The 19,683-nt window shown below is 36.2% G+C and overlaps 1 protein-coding gene across 1 annotated transcript; it reads left to right on the forward strand.

Moving 5' to 3' along the window:
* The first annotated feature begins 13,835 nt into the window (after positions 1–13,835).
* LOC134276399 (uncharacterized) lies at positions 13,836–15,800 on the forward strand. The gene is made up of 3 exons (XM_062758658.1): positions 13,836–14,004; positions 14,174–14,820; positions 14,883–15,800. Exons 1-3 carry the CDS (start codon positions 13,836–13,838, stop codon positions 15,798–15,800), a joined length of 1,734 nt encoding a protein of 577 aa, XP_062614642.1.
* The last annotated feature ends 3,883 nt before the right edge of the window (positions 15,801–19,683 follow it).

Raw genomic sequence — 19,683 nt, forward strand, 5'->3', positions numbered from 1 at the left:
AAATGGAGAAAAAGAAATTGAAACCCATTTGTATGTGCAGCAAAGAGGTAAGTTGGTCCTCCGAGGAAGAAATTGTTTTATATTCCTAAAGTTTCAGCTATTAAGCAAAATGAAATGGGAGGGTGTTAAGGAGAAACATCACAAATTAAAAGAAGTGGCAGTATATACAGACACACTCAATCTGTGTGTATTTAAACTTTATATCAACATTTAACTTACCCTCTTCGCTGTTTACAAGTTCGACTTGCAACGATTCGCATCACAATCTCTCTTAGTATCAGGTGCATACACGAAAGTTATGCTAGTTTATTTCAACCCGACAACAAAATTAATTTCTCAGCTATTTTTTCATCACTCCAAGCAGTTCTTAATTCGTACTAGGTACAAAACTTTGATAAACATGAAAAATAAACAAACAATATATACTTTCCTCACTTTTTGTACAAGTGTTGTAGGCCTAGCATTTCTAATGTATAGCGATATCCCCCCCCTTTTTGCGTGAATTTTAGTTACCCTTTTTCTTTATGCAAGCACTGGGATATTAAAACTAATCACCCATTTATATCTCTCTGTAAGTTGACCCATTTATTTTTTATATTCTTTAAATTCAATTAAGAAATTCAGAAAGGGGAGGCGTTTTTAAAAGGATGTCATAGAATGCGTATATAAGTCACTTACTCACTTGTCATTTGACTATTCTTAATAAAAAATTAGCTGCATGTAATTACCATTCTGACTTGCAACAACCGAAACACAATTTCTGAAGTATCTCTTAAAGGAACAGTGAACTTTTGCTTATAATAAATAAATAAAAAAATAATAATCATTAAAAATCGAGTACAGACTTTTCTTGTTTGGAAACGATATTACTTTATTCTTATAAATACTGGGGGTAGAAGCTTGTCAACAAATTTCTTTTTTTTTTTTTTTTGGACAAGGGTTGAAGGTGTACGCTAAAAGGTGATATGCCTGATTATTATATTCATCTGCAGCGTCACAGCCCTTGTCCATAACATCGCCCCTCTCTATCCCCAGGTTATGCAAAACAACACAATAGGGGGATGAAAAGAAAAATGAATAGCAATATATAACATTAGCTACTTATACAGATGATGACATAGAAATTTAAGTATAAATGAGTTATTTTCTTGTTAGAATTTCGCCATGGGTAGTTCATACTGACTAAACAAATATCCTGTGTAAGGTTACATCACATATAGCAAGAGTCGACTTTCCAAAGTACGAGCTTTCAAAGATAATGGTGTGCATGAGTTATCTCTCTTGTAAAATATTAAAAAGAAAGTAAAGGCTAGCAGACTGGTTCAGTTTACCTGCAATTTTCAAGAATTCTTGTTTGGTTTCTCTGGCCTTGTGATCCTTGGGAAATTCAATAAAGTCGCATGGACGCTGACAATTGCATTGGCCACGGCACGACAACACCTTCCCACAGTGCATTCGGACACATTGAAGCTATCCCCAATAAGTTTGTGGAATGCCCCGGTAGCAAAAAACCGTAAACAAACCAAAAGTTGCAGAAGTGGAGGTAAGGCATTATTCCTCGCACTGTTTACAAGATTGTTATCAATTTTCTGCAATATACGCATGATGGTAGGCCGCATAAACCTGAAACGGTCAAAACAATTCGTCATCATTGTAAATTTCAAAAGGATTTGTCCTGTCTCTAATCGTTCTCTTCGATGGCCGATTTCTAATTTGCAGAAACCTTTCATACTTCCTACGTCTGGGACGTCTTTCTGCCATTTTTATTCTTGAGGAAGATGTTAAGGTTACTTGAGAGCTACACTTAAATATTTGAGTATTTACTCAAATTTCTGTTGAGAAAAACTCAATTTTTGCATGGTGACAGTGACTTGAGGGTGAGGTAAAGAATTTGAGGGACAACCTCAGAGTTGAGGCTAAGTATTGAGTTGAGGGATGTTGGTGACGGCGGGGCCTGTATTCGGAACTTTGTGCCTTTGAGAAGTAAAGGATCTTTTTTTTTGAGAAGTGAAGACCAATGCTTTACTCTGCGTCTCTAAAACAAAAGTTATGATATCAACTTATGTGATTTTCGGTCTTCAAATTATGGCATGTTTTGTAATTGAGTAAATTTTCATTTATCTTGCGAAAAATTTGAACCACACAAAAAACAAAATATGGCATGGTTTTGGCATGAGTTTAATACCCCAAGTTGCACGAATGTAACATATGTATGAACGTCGCATATGCAACAAATAGGTAAAGGTTAATTGCGCAAACGCACTTAACAAATACCTTCTAGACAACATTGAACAAATGAAACAAAAGACTGATGAAAGCTTGACTGCGAACGGTACATACAGATATTTCCAACCACCGACTTTTAATTACTATTAATTTCTCCTCTTAGGTGATGAAAATGATGTAAACGTTCTCATTATCGCTCATAAAATATTTTACATAGTTTCCGAAAATGTGTTTCAAACACGCATTTAATGAGATGATTAGAAAACACGCGGGAAAGAAATATAAAAAGTAGCATCTGTTTACCAAAAATAGGTCGTGCTTATCTTCCCAGTTCCTGTTGCCGGCTGCGATTGTCGCAAACCAATAAAAAACACCAACCATTAATGAAGTATACTTGTAATTACAGGAACAGAAATTTATGGTGATAAGAACACTCATTCAATTTGAGCAGGGATCTGTTTTGCATCGATGTGTTGTGAATGCAAATTGACATTACTAATAATTTAATGAAATAGAAATCGAACGACAATCTTGCATTGTTTTGGTTTTCTGAAAGCTGAAAGGAAACACAGCGGAATTAAGTACTGTAGCACGCTTAAGATGCACGGATTCAACGAAATAAGAAAGTTATTTAGGAGATATGATATTTTAATAAAATCTTTTTTTCTAAATTGGAATGTTTTTCTATGTAAATTATTTTCAAACACGCAACTAGTTTGTGGCCCGAGGTCAAAATACAGTGTTGTAAAAGCTTTGATAAAGTGTGTGGGATTTTAAAGCTTAATTCAATAAGTGATCAGCGTATACAAAGAGAAGGCACAATATGTCAAAAGATGCTTTAAATAAAAAGATGAAGCAAAAGAAAATCAAATTAGCTGGAACGACTAGTCATTTCGAAGAAGAAAGATAATTGCCAAGAAAGCAGAAAAGAAACTAATTTGACAAACCAACAAGGTTGATTAACCTGGGCAATGGCTTGTAAAGCTGTTTATCGATTTAAGAATGAGTTCAAAACAGTCTTGGAAGAAACTGGTAAGGAAAATTTGGGGTCAGGATCTTCATCATGCCTCTGTAACTTGTCAAGGTGGTCCACCAAAGAAACAAAGTTATTTTAAAGAGGAATATCTTCTTTTCAGGATACTTTCATATTGAAGAGATCGACACCTCATTTACTGAATATACTCTATCTTTGCAATACACAACTATCATTTTCGCTGACAAATAGGCATTGATTGCCTGTCTCATTAATCGGTAGATAAATAATTCATCTGTCGTCAGTCTGTGAAAAAGTGACAGAGATTTGACAAATGTGTTCAAATGTTCGCATGGTTATACAAGAATTCCACTCGAGCACTTCTCATTAGTCATTTTCTGTTATGTAGCTCATAAAACATGCCAACACTATAAAGGGAGCAATCTTCTCAACAACTGATTTATAAAACTAATCAAAAATGAAAGAACTTTTTATATTTCAAATCTTCTTAAATGGAATATTTTTGACACTGTAATATTTGGACTTTGCAACAATGAATTTTTGTATGAGCCTCACGCTTTCAACTCGTGCTGAAGAATACCCTTATTTTGAATAACCATTCTTGTACGAACTGGATTGTAAACATTACAGCCATTTTTATTATCCCTTTCTTTTGCTCTTTAATGACCTGTTCATGTCTTTATTGTTTATTTAAATTGACAAGAGGCACGTGACTCAAAATGAACTTCCTTGTCTTCTCGGGTCAAGGGAAAAATACTAGTTAGAAGGCTTCTGGCACAAAGAAAACTTCTATACACGTGAATTATGTGAGTAATGTTCGATTATTTCCGATTGTTGAAGGCATTGGTTCATTACGAAGCTGAGTTCCGGCAATTTGAACCACTATTTCTGTTTGATTATTATTGTATATTTCGCATCGCAAGCGTGTTTTATCTTACTCAAACAATTTACTTTTTATGAGGTTTTTCATTCTTTCAGTAGCTGTTCCTCAAAGATTTATTCCGTTCTAAATCATGGTGAGTTATAGAAATAACCATTGTTGATTTTAAGTGAAGAACAGTTCAGGTCAAGTATGTTAAATACTGGAAACTGCCGCGAAAAGACACCGCCATTGACACAATAATAATAAGGGATGTTAAAAAATTTAGCAGGCTTGTTGCAAAGAAACAAAATTGACACAAACAAAAAAACTACCATATTTTAAAAGAATTGTTTTGCGCGCCCTTTTTTCAAATATAAATGGAACTCATTAATTTACTCAGCTTGTCATTGATCATTTGCTATATTATTATGTTAAAAACATTCTGTACAGTACAAGTAGTATGAAGTTGATATTAAAAAGATGCTCTGATTGAGAGTCTCTGATTGACAATATCTTTGTGGTTTTTGGAGACCAGGTTTTCCAACAGTCTATCTGTCTGTCCATAACTGAACTTGGGTATATTAACAGGATAGTGTATATTCACATCAGAGCAGGGGTATTACTTGTGAGTATTGGCTCATAGACTTCTTGTTTTTTATGTGTTTAACGCCCTTCCCAATAATTTTTCACTCATATTGAGAAATCACCACTTGCCGGTGGAGAGCTGCAAATTTTGTTCTGTACTCATAACTCAGGGCCATTGAGCAGGGAGGGATCTTGATCATGCCAGTATTCGTTGTGACGTAAGGTCTCGTTTTATATGATCTCGTCCGAAGGACTGGTCTCTACGTCCCATATTGGGATTCGAAACTGTAAGGATTATCTCTGTACGCCAAGACTCTAGAGCAGTCGCTCCACCACTGTGCCACGCGGGTGACCCCAACTACTAGCCTAGATGTACATGATGTGCCTGAAAACAGATTTCTATCCTAGTCTCATTCAAACTTTTAAGTTGGGAGTCATTTTCTCCGTTTTCAAATAATAGATTTAATGTGGTTCAGGGAATAAACTTCACTTTTATCATTGATATAATTATATTGTTAAAGTCCAGGCAGGTGATGATTGTTTTTCAGCAGTATTTTCTTCTCTTTCAGTGTGTTCAAAAGCTCATCTTCTCTTGATCCATTATATGTAAGCTGTACGTGCTTTATGGGCAGTCCATGGTGCACTATATTTGAAAATAAGGTCTTCGACAAAACACACCTTGTTAGCATAATTATACAATTTATCATTGAGTCAACTGCTGACTGACATTTTCATATTTATTGTTAGTCCATTATTTAAATACATTGAATAGACGACGGATTTTTCCGTTATTTCCCGAACATGACAAGGAGCACACGGCGGGTATGACCGGTCTATAGGGGATGCTCATTCCTCCATGGCACCTGATCCCACCTCTGATGTTTTGGAGGTCCGTGTTTGCTCTGCTCCTATTTTGTATTGTTTTATGGACCTTTGATCTTGAATACTAATCGTTATCTCCATATGCTTCACTCTTATCAATTAATGTAACGAGGACAAAGGATCTTACTCTTTTTTTAAATCCTACATTATTGCATATCAAAAGAAAGGGTTTTTAAAGACGAATTCAATGAAGTTTTTGTCTAGGTTTAAAAATAAGGAAGTTATGGACATTTGAATTCATGACAAGCACGATTTTCTATCTGTCACCTGATAAAAAAGGAAGCGTCAACTGACACACATGGCCTAAAACTCAATCCCTGGACAAAAGATAGTCACAAACTTTCTCAAAATTATGTATTACAGTACATTGCATCAAAATTTCTAAATCACCAGCACTATAGTCTTGTGAAAGTTTATATGTGTAGATTGTTGGATCATGGTCGAACTTGACATTTGACCACTCTGGATAACCTGGAACCTGAAAAACAGAAAAAAAATTGTAATTAATCTTACTCAAATTATACATGTATTTAGTCAACCTGAATGAGAATGCAATTAGCAGTTGTATAAATTAATTTATCTCATGTTAATGTCATTTTGAATTAAAAATAAATTGATATTCATCTCCCATGTTTTAATAAGTACAAGTTGTTTTTATTGCATTCCAGGACTAAAGCACACACATCAAGCAAGCAAAAGGAAAAGCTTACCTCCTCAACTTAAAATATGAATTCGCAGGTATAAACACTTGAGGCAATCAATTTGAATTTGACATATATATTTGACATTATAAATATATACTGAGTTACAAATAAGTTTTGATTTTTGGAGTGAAATAAATACTTTTGATATAAAAAATTCAAACTCCCAGTGTTCACCTCCTTCACCCTCATTGAGAAACTTCATCCTAATTTGAGTACTGTGCAACTATATATTCATGAAGTGGTGTAAATCAGATGTGGATACTTAAAAATTCTAAAGAACTTTTGGACAATTTACAATCAAAAGACTTTACAAAAATCAACAGCTTAAAAACTTACGACTTTTCAACTTTATACACAACAATTCCCCACGACAAATTAAAATCCAGGCTTTTTGATATCATTGACAGCTGCTTCTTCAACAAAAATGGAACTCGTAAATTTATTTACCTCGTCATTGGTCATTTGAAAAATTATTTTGTTAAAACAGATTCTGATTGCACACATAAGTACTCTGAAGTTGACATCAAGAAGATGCTTGAGTTTCTGATTGACAATATCTATGTGGTTTTTGGAGACCAGGTATTCCAACAATCTATTGGAATTCCCATGGGTACTAATTGCGCTCCGTTATTAGCAGACTTATTTTTATATTCATATGAAGCAGAATTTATGCAAAATTTATGCGTGAAAAGAAGAAAACACTTGCTGTGGCCTTCAACTCGACATTTAGATATATCGACGACGTATTGTCAATTAATAATGATAATTTCCATTCCTACGTCGACACGATATATCCTGGTGAGCTTGAGATAAAAGATACCACAGAGTCCGACACTTCTGCTTCATACTTGGATATTTTACTTGAAAAAGACACTAATGGTAATCTAACAACCAAGCTATATGATAAACGTGATGACTTTAACTTCTCTATCGTCAACTTCCCTTACTTATGCAGCAATATACCTTCATCACCTGCATACGGAGTATATATATCTCAGTTGATTCGATACGCAAGAATATCAACAGTCTCGTTTAAAAGTCATCATTTCGTAAATTCTATGGTCGATACAATGACCTTGTCAGCAAATACAATTTATCATTGAATGAAATGCTGACTGACGTTTTTCATACCAATTGTTAGTCCATTATTTATACACTGAATTGACGACGGATTTTTCCCGTTATTTCCTGATTATGACAACGAGCACACGGCGGGTGTGACCGGTCGGCAGGGGATGCTCACTCCTCCATGGCACCTGATCCACCTCTGATGTTTGGGAGGAAAATGTTTGCTCTGCTCTTTATTTTGTATATTGTTTAATGGACGTTGAGATTGAATACTGTTCGTTATTTCCATATCCTTCTCGTATCTGATTCCTAAAAAAAAAATATTTCTTGCTCAAATGATTTTTGTCTATTAATTATCTTCCCTGTTTTAGAAATTTATTTTAGATTATTAAAAATGCTTAAGATAAATACTTTGGATAATAATTATCAGTTCAACAAATACTTAGTAAACATCTACAAAACGTGAAACGAAAAGTATTTCTTTAGTAAAAGTGATACTGGGATCGATGTGCGAGCTCGTCTTAGTTTTATAGCCCCCAGGCCAGGTCCCACAGTGGGATTCGAACCTGCGACGTAAGGTTCAACTCCTTATTTCTCGACTCTAGAGCAGACGCTCTAACCACTGCGCCACGCGGTGGACTCTGGCACTTAGAAGCACCAATCAAATAGGATGAAGAAGGGGTCAGTTGATAATTTGTTTTTGAAATCTCGATACGATATATTGTACGGTACGACTTGCTGGCGAGATTATGTTAGACGGTTATGTTGGACGGTGTGTGTACTTAAATCAGTCATCTCTAAATCAAGAACGTAATATAGACTACAGCAGATTGTGATCATCTTGTTCATGTGCCTATTTAGTCTTGATAGGATTTTCCAACGCACAATTCACTTACCCATGAAACGGAAAACGTTTGATCCTCCTCTTTTATTTAGCTGGTTTACTAGTTAAATAAATATGCAATCTTTGGGGGGGGGGCATCGCTAACTGTTAAAGACCTGATCCAGGTTGTGCTGTGCTTTCGGAGCCGTCATTGCAATCATTTTATTTGAATTTTCGTTAACATTTACTGATCCAAAGTTTGTATTTATCTGCTTTAAGCATGTTTCTGAAAAATAAATTCTGTGAAGCTTCTTATATATTTTCCCGTCAAGCTTTTCTTTCCCAGAAAACAATAATTTCAATCTATGAGAACTCAATTTACACCATCTGCGATTTAATCAACAGATTTTTCGGTTGTGCGCTGTGTCCTCTTTGTTTTGCTGAATTGCATAATTAAGGATATGTGAGGCATTTCTTAAATATTTAATAGTTACAATTTACAGAAAAAACCCCATATAAAATGGGTTCAATAAATTCCAAACTACACGTGTTTTTTTTTCGCTATATTTTCTGATATCTGAAGGTGCCTTCTAAGGCTTACTGATTGAATCGGAATTGCCTTCCATTTGGATGACTGGTACTTCACACACTATCCTCGAACACGCCTGAAACTTTGTTCTTGCTTTCAAAGCCTACTAACATAAGCTACCATTTCGAAGAACTTTATGCAATGCGAAATAATAAATGGGTGACAAGGCAGTTTCCGGCGGAGAAATGTAGCGACCTGATGCGTATTCCTTCACCCATCACATCCGAGGTTTTAATGGAGCTTGTCGGAGTCAGCCGAGGATTGCCGATTGATTGTCTTCTGACACACCTCACTTGTACATGTATTTGCCAATTACAAGGAGTTTTAATTTTTCGGCACCGTCTATATTTAAGACATCTAATAAGATTTATCTGTCCTTTGATTTTCTGCTCCTTGAACATTTTTCACCTTTCAGTCAGAGAGGTTTTTTTGGGGGTTTAAAAAAAGTTAGACCTGTCTCATCCTCGTTAAATATATCACAAGGCTTCCCCTTGATTAATTTTGAATTTTAATAGTTTTCCATCATTTTCAAAGTTGGACTTCTCCACGCTCACCACAAATTGGGGAAACACCCAATGAGGTCTAACCAGCCTCTGTTTGCCCGAAACTCGGAATTCTTCTGCCTTTTTAGAAGGATACTTAATATTGAAATATTTTTAACGTGTTTTTCCGTGGACCATTTGAAAAGTGCATTGTCACGTTGTCATGTTTCCCAGTAGGTACCGCTTTTTGAATGGGGTAAGATCTGGTGTTTCATAATTTTTGTAGATTTCAATCTTCTTTTTTTTTTAATCGTACTAAGGGTGTTTGGAAAAATCCAAAATTTGGAGTCGCTTCTTTCTTTAGGGATAATTGACTCCTCTACACATTTAATAATTTCATATTTGGTTTGTTTTTGTGTGGTCGCCCACGAGGCGCACTGGTTAGAGTATAGAGTCACGGAGAAAGGAGTTGATCCTTACGGTTCGAATCCCACTGTGGGACGTGGAGATCGGTCCCTCGGATGAGACCGTATTAACCGAGGTCACGTGTCGCAGGTGTTGGCACGAAATGATCCCTCACTGCTCAATGGCCCTGAGTGCCGGGTATTAGAAAAAAATTGCAGCTTTCCACCGGCAAGTGTTGGCGTCTCCATATGAGTGAAAAAAGGGACGTTAAACAATACACAATCTTGACAATCAATCCTCTTGGGTGACCCCGATTCCTTCGTAACAGCTAAGTGTGCCGTCTTGTAGTCCGGACTTTTTTCTTCCGGCAGGCCTTGGTTTTCTTTTTTGTTTTGTAATTGTTATTTCCGTGCGTGTTGCACGAGATTTTTTGGCACTCGTCGCCTTATTTCAGTACATGTACAGTCATACTGTTATTACAGTTGTTTACTCTGCCCACAATGTAAGTATTTCATATATTTAACTTTCAGTTATTTGTATAACGCTTATATATTTTCGGCAAAGTATTTCTTTCTTATGTGTGTGAATTTTCTGTCAAATTTTACCGGGAATTTTGAGTGTCTAAATTTTTCCATGTTTTGTCAATGTATGCAGATATTTGTAAAGTAATGCTAATTTTACACACACATATTTCTCAGTATTGTGTCATATTTATTGAGCAAAGGTATTTTTTCAGATTTTTCATTAATTTTCTGAACTTTGAGCATTGTACATCACACTTATTATTGTCTTTGTCTTTTGAGCTTTTCACCGTTTCGTTTCGTTTCGTTATGTTTCGTCACAATAAATCATAGAACAACGGTTAACTAGCTGTGTTATTAATGGAGGCAGCATAGTGAAAAGATTAGTGAAACATTCCAGAGTTTCAACTACATAGACATGGCTCATAACCTGGGGAAGATTTCTACAGAGGATGAAGATACGTCACGTAGAGTGCACACCCTCACACAGAAAGCACAAGAACAATATCAAGAAAAAGTTCAGAGGTATAGAGCATACTTTACGCTTCTCAGAGGATATTGAAAGTGTATTGATAGAATGTGCTTCATCTGCAAAAGAGATCTACGCATTAAAGTCAGTGAAAGAAAAACTTGAGGACAGTTTCAAGCGTTACAAAGATTATCATGAAGAATTTGGTGATTACCTCGATAGAAAAACACACAGCTGATAGTACACAAGAGTTAGACACTATACGGAAGAATTTTAACGAGATAAATAAGAAGGTTCAAAACGCTTTAGTGAAAGTACAAGATGATATTGATTTGGTCCAGTTGGAAGTGAACTCTAACCCGTCTCATAAGACAGCAAGTTCTAAATCATCAACCCTTAGTAGACGTTCACAACAGAAAGTGGAGGAAGCTAAAACCCGCCTTAAAATTGCTGAACAGTCTGCAAAACTGAAAAAACAAAAGTCCAAAATTACCCTAGAAGACAAAATCCACAAAGCTCAAAGTCAACAGCAACAGGAAGATATAGATGTGGAATTATTACTGCAAAAACAGGAAGAACTGGACATTGCAAATATGCGTCTTAAATTTGAACTTGAAGAGGAGGAAGAAACCACGGAACATCAAGATTTAAAACCCAGTGTTCCTAGTGTATCTGGTGAGCAGAAAACAAGAAACTTTGTTGACAATCTCACATTGAACCCCAATGCTGAGCCTTTCATATTCAATAGTGGAACTCGTACAAACCATCTTCACAGAAATGTTACAATTATTGTTTCCCACTGCTACAGATACCAACACAGTCTACCGTGAATTTACCATCACAGAACTATTCAGATGCCTCAAATTTCCTACTCAAAAAGAACTTACTGTTGGAAAGTTTTCAACAACAGCGTTTTGATGACAAACCAGATCGATATGTAGTGTGGAAAACACAGTTTAAGACTATGGTGTCAGAAATAAGGTGTTCATCACTGGAAGAATTAACTCTTCTCACCAATTGTACAAACAAAAACTCAGAAGCTAACAGACTGATTATAAAGTTTTAGAGCTTCATGTGCGAGTAATCCAGAACTATGCTTATTCAATATCTGGAAACGTATGGATGAACGATTCGGATCGCCTGAATTGATAGAATCAAGCCTGAAATCTCGTCTGCAAGTTATAACAGATTTCGCAGACCACAAGAAGTTGTATGAACTTCATGACCTACTTGCGAGGTGCAGGCCGTGAAAGCTATTCCAGAATACAGTGTGATGTTTTCATACCTTGATTCATCCCTTGGATTAAAACCAATTGTTCAACGACTTCCTCGTTATCTCCAGGAGAAGTGGATTAATCGTGTGGTTCATTACAAGAAAGAACACTGTGTAATCTTTCCTCCTTTCAGTGAGTTTGTGGCATTCATTGGTGAGATGAGCATCATCAGAAATGATCCTGGGTTGATATTGATGATTCTAATAAGGAGAACCGCCTTGATCGCAAAGGACAAAGTAAAGTTAAATTCCGTATTTACCCACAAAACTGACATTTCATCAGAAACAGTGAATAGCGGACATCAGTGTTTGATTCACAAAGGATCTCGACATACTATAAACAAGTGTAAAGCTTTCAGAACCAAAAGTATGAGGAACGCAAACACATTCTACGAGATCATAACATTTTTTTTCGTTGTTGTGAAACGTCAGATCATTTCGCTAATCGATGCAAATCCAAAGTTTTGTGTGATGTGTGTAAAAGTACCTACCACTGTACAGCTCTTCATGAGGATGTTAGTAACCGTCAGATGTCCAGGAATTCTTCTTCCCGACTAAACCATGGCGAGGAGGAAAACTCACTTTCTGGAAATGTGAAGCAGTCAGTTTCTTCTAACTGTACTGATATTTGTGGTGAATTTAGTGGAAAGTCGTGTGCAAGGATTGTACCAGTGCGCGTATATGTTCAAGGTCAACGTCAAGCATCGATTGTGACTTACGCTATGTTGGATGACCAAAGCAACAAAACTCTAGGTAAAAGTTACCTTTTTGACTCTTTGTGTATCAAAACTCTGCCAGTTGACTACACAATGCAATCGTGTTCAGGCAAGGTTACCAGTAGTGGGCGTGTTGCTGACAACCTTGTCATCGAGCCAATCAGTGACAATCATCAGTTGAAATTACCACCTGTCTTGGAGTGCGATAACATACCAAACAGTCAGACGGAAATTCCTACACCGGATATCGCTCGTCATTATCCACACCTGCAGGATATTGCTCGAGACCTACATCCGTTAGATCCATCTATGGACGTCCTCCTGCTTATCGGACGGATTCCAGAGGCACATCACGTTATTGATCAGAGATTAGGACCACCACGTTTTCCTTTTGCTCAACGATCTCCTTTAGGATGGACAATTATTGGAGATGTTTGTTTGTCTGGAAAACACATTCCACCATTACACGTCAACAGAACTTTTATCAATAAAAGTGGTCGACCTACAATGTTGGAACCTTGCAAACAAACGTTAAACATACAGAACACTGCACACACAACAAGACTGTCATCGGAAAAACAGATATCTTCAAGAAAACACCAGATGACAATAAACTCGGCCTCTCATTGAAGATCGCACTTTTCTGAAGATTATGGACGACAAGTTTCATCTTGACCCAAACCCCGAAGGAAAATGACTGCTCCATTGCCCTTCCGGCAAAATCGTGAACAACTTCCAGACAACTACTCACAAGCATTGTTTCGTGCTAAATGTCTTGATGCCTCCTTAAGAAAAAACAACGTCAAGAAGGAACATTTCACTACATTTATGCAGAAAATATTTGACTGTGATCATGCAGAATTGGGTCCATATATACTACCGGATAAGGAACATTGGTACCTTCCACTTTTCGGAGTCTACCATCCTCATAAACCTGATCAAATTCGTGGTGTCTTCGACTCCTCAGCGGAATTCAAAGGGTGTGTCCTTGAACCAACAGCTGTTACAAGGACCTGACTTCATAAACAATCTCCTGGGAATTCTCATTCGTTTCAGGAAGGAAAGAGTAGCCGTAGTTGCTGACATTCAAAGCATGTTTCACTCATTTCTGGTGGATGAAGGCCATCGTGACTATTTACGTTTCTTGTGGCACAAGGATAATGATTTTGAAAAACCACTGGTTACTTACCCATGAAAGTTCACGTATTTGGCAATCGTTCCTCTCCTTCCGTGGCAATGTATGGTTTACGTCGCATTGGTGAGCTAGCTGCTAAGACCCATGGACAGGAAGTGAAAGACTTCATTGTGAACGACTTTTACGTAGACGACGGCTTGAAATCTTGTGCAACTACTTATGAGGCAGTCAGCCTCATACACAAAACTCAGGATGCCATGAAGGAGTATGGTAACATAAGACTTCACAAATTCGCATCTAACGTCAAAGAAGTTATGGAAGCCTTTGATTCTAATGACCTTGCCAAGAACCTTGTTGACCTGAATTTCGATAAGGATGCCTTAACTCAAAGCAGTTTGGACTTTGTGGGACTTACAGACAGATACCATTAAATTCAAAGTTTCTAGTGAAAACAAACCGTCTACAAGGAGAGGTGTACTTTCTGTTGTGAACCGTCTTTATGATCCTCTCGGATTCATCGCCCCAGTTATTGTTCAGGGCAAGATCATTTTGCGGAAAGTAGTGTCAGACACGTCAGACTGGGATGAAGCCCTACCTGATTACCTACTTGAAGAATGGGAGAAATGGAAGAATGACTTACCCGACTTGGAAAAGTTACAAATTCCTCGAGTGATTGTTCCTAATCTGAGCGAAGCACATAGGAAAGAACTACTCATTTTCTGTGATGCGTCCGAACTAGCCATAGCTGCTGTTTGCTATTTAAAGGTGCACTATCCCGATGGTTCTACTTCTCAAGGCTTCGTTTTAGGGAAAGCGAAAGTGGCCCCTGTCAGTGGACATACAATCCCTAGACTAGAACTTTGTGCCGCGGTACTTGCTGTAAATGTAGGACAAACAGCAAAAGAACAGCTAAAGATAGAAATAGACGATGTGAAATATTTTAGTGACAGTCGGATTGTGTTAGGATACATAAACAATGCTAAGAAACGATTTTTTGTGTACGTCGCTAATACGTATTGCTCACATTCTCAGTCTCGTGATCCATCACAATGGTCCTACATACGTAGTGAAATTAACCCAGCAGATGTTAGCACGAGAGGAATTCTCCCGAGGGAAATGCAGAACTGTGTCTGGATCTCTAACCTAAGAAAACAGACATCATAACTTCTGAAGAACATTTTCCTCTTGTGAGTCCCGAGGAAGACAAGGAAATCCGCTGTAACAAAACTGACATTGAGACAAAATCAGCTTACGGCCTGAGCAATGATTTCCTTACAAAATTCTCAAAGTGGAACAAACTTGTAGCAGTGGTTGTTAAAGTTTATGGATTTATTCAGAAGTGTCGTAAAGCAGAGAGCATGATGAGTGATGTTGACCTTCTGTGCAAAGCTGAAATGGTCATTATCAGAGACATTCAGCAGAAATTCTATTCTGAGGAAATTGAAAACTTACAGGACTCTAAACCTTTGTCAAAAAACAGTCCTATTCAAAAACTAGACCCGTACATTGACAGTGAAGGCATTTTACGTGTTGGTGGTCGTTTGCGAAACCTCAGTGCTGATGCTTCATTCAAAAATCCAATGATTCTACCTGCAAAACATCATGTAACTACTCTTATCGTCAGAAAACTTCACTCAGATGTCAAACACCAAGGACGTCATATTACAGAGGGTCATATTCGTTCATCTGGATTTTGGATCGTTGGAGGTAAAAGACTTGTGTCATCTGTCCTTCATAAGTGCATCACTTGCAGGAAGCTTAGAAAAGTACCAGAATACCAGAAAATGTCTAACTTACCTGAGGATCGTCTCATACCAGGACAACCACCCTTCTCTAACGTTGGAGTTGACATTTTTGGACCGTGGAACATTATCACACGACGTAACAGAGGTGGCGCAGCAAACAGTAAAAAGATGGGCTGCTCTATTCACTTGCCTCGTTACCAGGGCTGTACATATCGAAGTCATAGAGGAAATGACATCATCTTCATTCTGGATTTATCGCCATTCGGGTCTTTCGATCTGACAGAGGAACAAATTTCATTCGTGCTGCCAGTTTCAATGTGATAAATGTAGAGGGAACATCTCCACAACTGTTCAACGAGCAGAGAACAACGATCTTCAACCCTCCCCACTCCTCTCACATGGGAGAGGAACGTAAATTTCGTATACTGGGCGCTCGACTACGGATCTAGGAAAACAAGTGTTAAGCAGAGCTTCATCCATAATCAACTGACCCCTTGTGTTGTACCTACTCTGAATCATGTTAACACTCAGAAAACAAGTGTTAAAGACAACAGTCATCATGTTAACAAACGAGTTGTTACAGACACAGTGGAGGAGGGTACAACACTTAGCATCTATTTTCTGGAGACGATGGAAGACAGAATACTTGAACACTCTTCAAATGCGCTGTAAGTGGAATCTACCCCAAAGAAATCTATCATCTGGTGATGTGGTGTTACTTTGCGATAAAGAACTACCCCGTAATTCTTGGCCAATGGGAATCGTTGTCAAGTCTCTACCAAGTGATGATGATTTAGTGCGTAAAGTGATAATTCGTATAATCGCGAATGGTGAACCTAAAACTTATGTGATCCGTTACAGAACTTATCGTTCTTGTGGAACAGTGAACATTTCTGTCATTCAGTGCAACAGATAATACAAGAGACTGTAAATGGACTGTAATTTAATTTATTACATGTTTACATTATCTTAAATATCTTTTTTGAAATTTGATGATATTGTTAATATCAGGCGAGGAGTGTGCCGTCTTGTAGTCCGGAATTTTTTCTTCCGGCATGCCTTGGTTTTCTTTTTTGTTTTGTAATTGTTATTTCCGTGCGTGTTGCACGAGATTTTTCTGGCACGTATGAAATTTTTCTTTGTAAAATGATAGTTGTCAGCTAAAGATATCATATCTAAAAATCTAAGTTATATCTGGTGGTTATCTTTTTATTTTTATTTTTTTTTATTTTATTTATATTTTTTTTTTTTTGTTAATTTGTTGACCCCCAGCCTCCTTATCAATAGTAATCTTATTGACTTTCAGTTTTACAATCTGGGACAAATAATGCTATTATCATTAGGATATTATGCACGTTTCGAATAAAAGTGGGTATTACACAATTTCACGTGATCGTCATGCCTAAAAATAGCAAATATAAAGTAATGTCTTGTTTTCGCGAAGTCGACCTTGAGTTTTTCTGAAGTACCCCATACAGGTGATTCACAGTCTCCGAGATTACCGTCAGCTATCGCCGAGTTCAAGGTGCCCCAGCTATCTCAATAAAATTTACGAACCAAAAATAAAGATTCAACATCCAGGTACTACATTGAGGTTAAACTGATCTTTACAATGTTGAAAAATAAGGTTTGCAAAACTTAAACAAGATGATTGATTACAGTTTTTTAATCTTAAATTCTTAAAGGATGAAAAACGTGATGTTCATTTCCGATCGGTTCATTAATATTGTTGCGTCACACATTGTTCTTTCGGGAATTAATTGAATAAAGAGTCTTAAACTCTTCCACTCATTTGCAAACTCTCTTGTACTTTTCATATCCCATGAGATACTTTATTGTTTTTCTTGGTGTATATGAGACCTGATCATTATATAGATTTCTAAAATATTTCAAGGTATAGAGCAATGGTAAAAAGAGTTTAAGATTCTGTGCATAGCTAGATCTTCTAAAAAAGTTTTCTCGCCCATGTCTCATTTCTTATTTAAAATTTACGTCTGCATGGAATTAATTTGCAAAATTTTCACATGTATACAGAAAATGGTAAATAATGCTGTGTTGCTGATTCTGCAGTTTTGCTTTGGCGAAGATATTTTGACATATCCTCTTCTACAAAGAAATCCAGATTGCATTCTGTAACCTTTAGAGGAATAAATAATATTGCAGTTTTTGGTGATTTTGTTTGCGATCGTTTAATAAAAAGTATAAGAATCTGGATAGAATCGTACATTCTATATACAAAGTGTCTGTAGGAAATGTCATATATTCGACTAACTGACGCCGTCACATTTCCTGTTGGGCAGTTAATAAAAAAAACTTGAAAAATCGGAAAGTTTTTGCCAATTAATGATACTTAGTAATTAATTATCGTAATTCTTTATTACTTGAGGGAATTAAATTATTTCTGCCTTTGCTTGTAGAGGAATGTAAGATTGATGATATCATATATTTTCAGCAATATGCCATTTTTCATTTTATCCAACGTGTTGCGACTGAAATATAGATTGCAAGCACACCGTGTCCGCTTTCCAAGAACTTAGTAGACCCAAGAACCAGAGAAGGGGACGGGGCCAAGGAGAGACGTCAGGAAAAGGCGGTCGGTTATTTTGAAACAAGAATAAAAAATATTATAAACAGGGGTATTTTCGCCCTTTTATACTTGCAAATTTTTAAGTCCCATTTAGGATTTAATTGCAGTCACCATTTTGTTTCAAAAGTTAACTGGTTTTTTTTTAATTTACCCCATTTCAAATTCGCCAGAAAGAGAGATTGAGTAGAATGAAAGGGGTAGAAATGTCCCTCAATATAATATACATGTAGCACTTTCACTATGTTAAATGTATTTGAAACAATGCCACTGCATGTTTGATTTTGTGCTATCTCTGTACCAGTGATCATTCTTTTTTTTTACCTTATTATTCTCCTGTCTATGGAAAAAATGTGTATATATAGATATGGCACGCCAAATTCACAAAAATGAGATAAACCTAGTTTCACAATTGATAAACTAAGTTTATCGACTGTAAACTATAGTTTACAAACCGTAAACTATAGTTAACGATTCGTTAAGTATAGTTTTCACCTGTAAAACTATATTTAACGGTCTTTAACTATAGTTTACGAATGCTAATCTAAGTTTATCTGTCTGAATAAAGCGTTCACAATAGATTTTGTTGATAAACATAGATTCACTTTTGTAAACTATAGTTTACAATCGTAAACTATAGTTAAGAGTTGTTAATCATAGTTTCACAAATCGTGAAACTATATTTATCAGATCGTTAACTATAGTTGACGGTTTGTAAACTATAGTTTACAAATCGTGAAACTGTATTTATCAGATAATCTATGTTTTGCAATCGCAAATGATGGTTTTCGGTGTTAAGTATAGTTTGCGGTTGTGAAACATAGATTTTCGCGTTAACTATAGTTTACAGATGTAAAATATAGATAAACGTTGTTCTACAGTTTACAGCAAATAGTTTACAACTGATAAAAAATGTATATAGCTCATTTTTGTATAGAACTTCAATCCTAGTTATTCCTGGCCATGATTATGACGCATTTAAGGATCAACGTAGTTTTAATTTTCTTTGTTTATTCCCTGTATAATTTAATAGTTTTCATAATCAAAAGAAATTTGTTTCCATAATTTGTATAGATGCTGTTCAACTTTTCGAAAACAAATTTTGAAAAATAGCTTTTAAAATATTTTTTGTTTAATTTTTCAAATTCCAAAGCTATGGTAGTCTACAAACGCCTGATAATAACATGTATACCTTGAATATAGATCAAGAAATATCTTGAAAAAATATCAATGGGTTTGATTAATACTCAATATTGTAATGAATCGCTACTTCTACGTTGAGCATACATGGGTTTGGCTCTAAATTGGCAGAGAACAAACTTTAGAAAGTGGTTCCCCGGCCACTGAGTATCACAAAGGATTACAAAAACTTTGTCTCTAACCATTCAGAAATTGCTTTTTAAAGGAGATCAAAGTCAAAGGTCAAGGTTGTAAAAGAAGCCTAGGTTTGTTTTTTTTACTTTTTTCCGATACATGTACATATATAATATATAAAAGCTCAAAAACCAACCGTGTAAAAGATGTGATCAAGTTTTTTTTCTGTGGAAAAACAGATAGACGAACAGACCAAAAACTATAATACATATACATGTATACCCCAATATCAGATTACAGGAAAAT

The sequence above is a fragment of the Saccostrea cucullata genome, unplaced genomic scaffold (genome assembly GCF_032062105.1).
Source record: "Saccostrea cucullata isolate Sc308-1 unplaced genomic scaffold, CSIRO_AGI_Scuc_v1 ctg6592, whole genome shotgun sequence".
NCBI classification, from domain to species: Eukaryota; Metazoa; Mollusca; class Bivalvia; order Ostreida; family Ostreidae; genus Saccostrea; species Saccostrea cuccullata.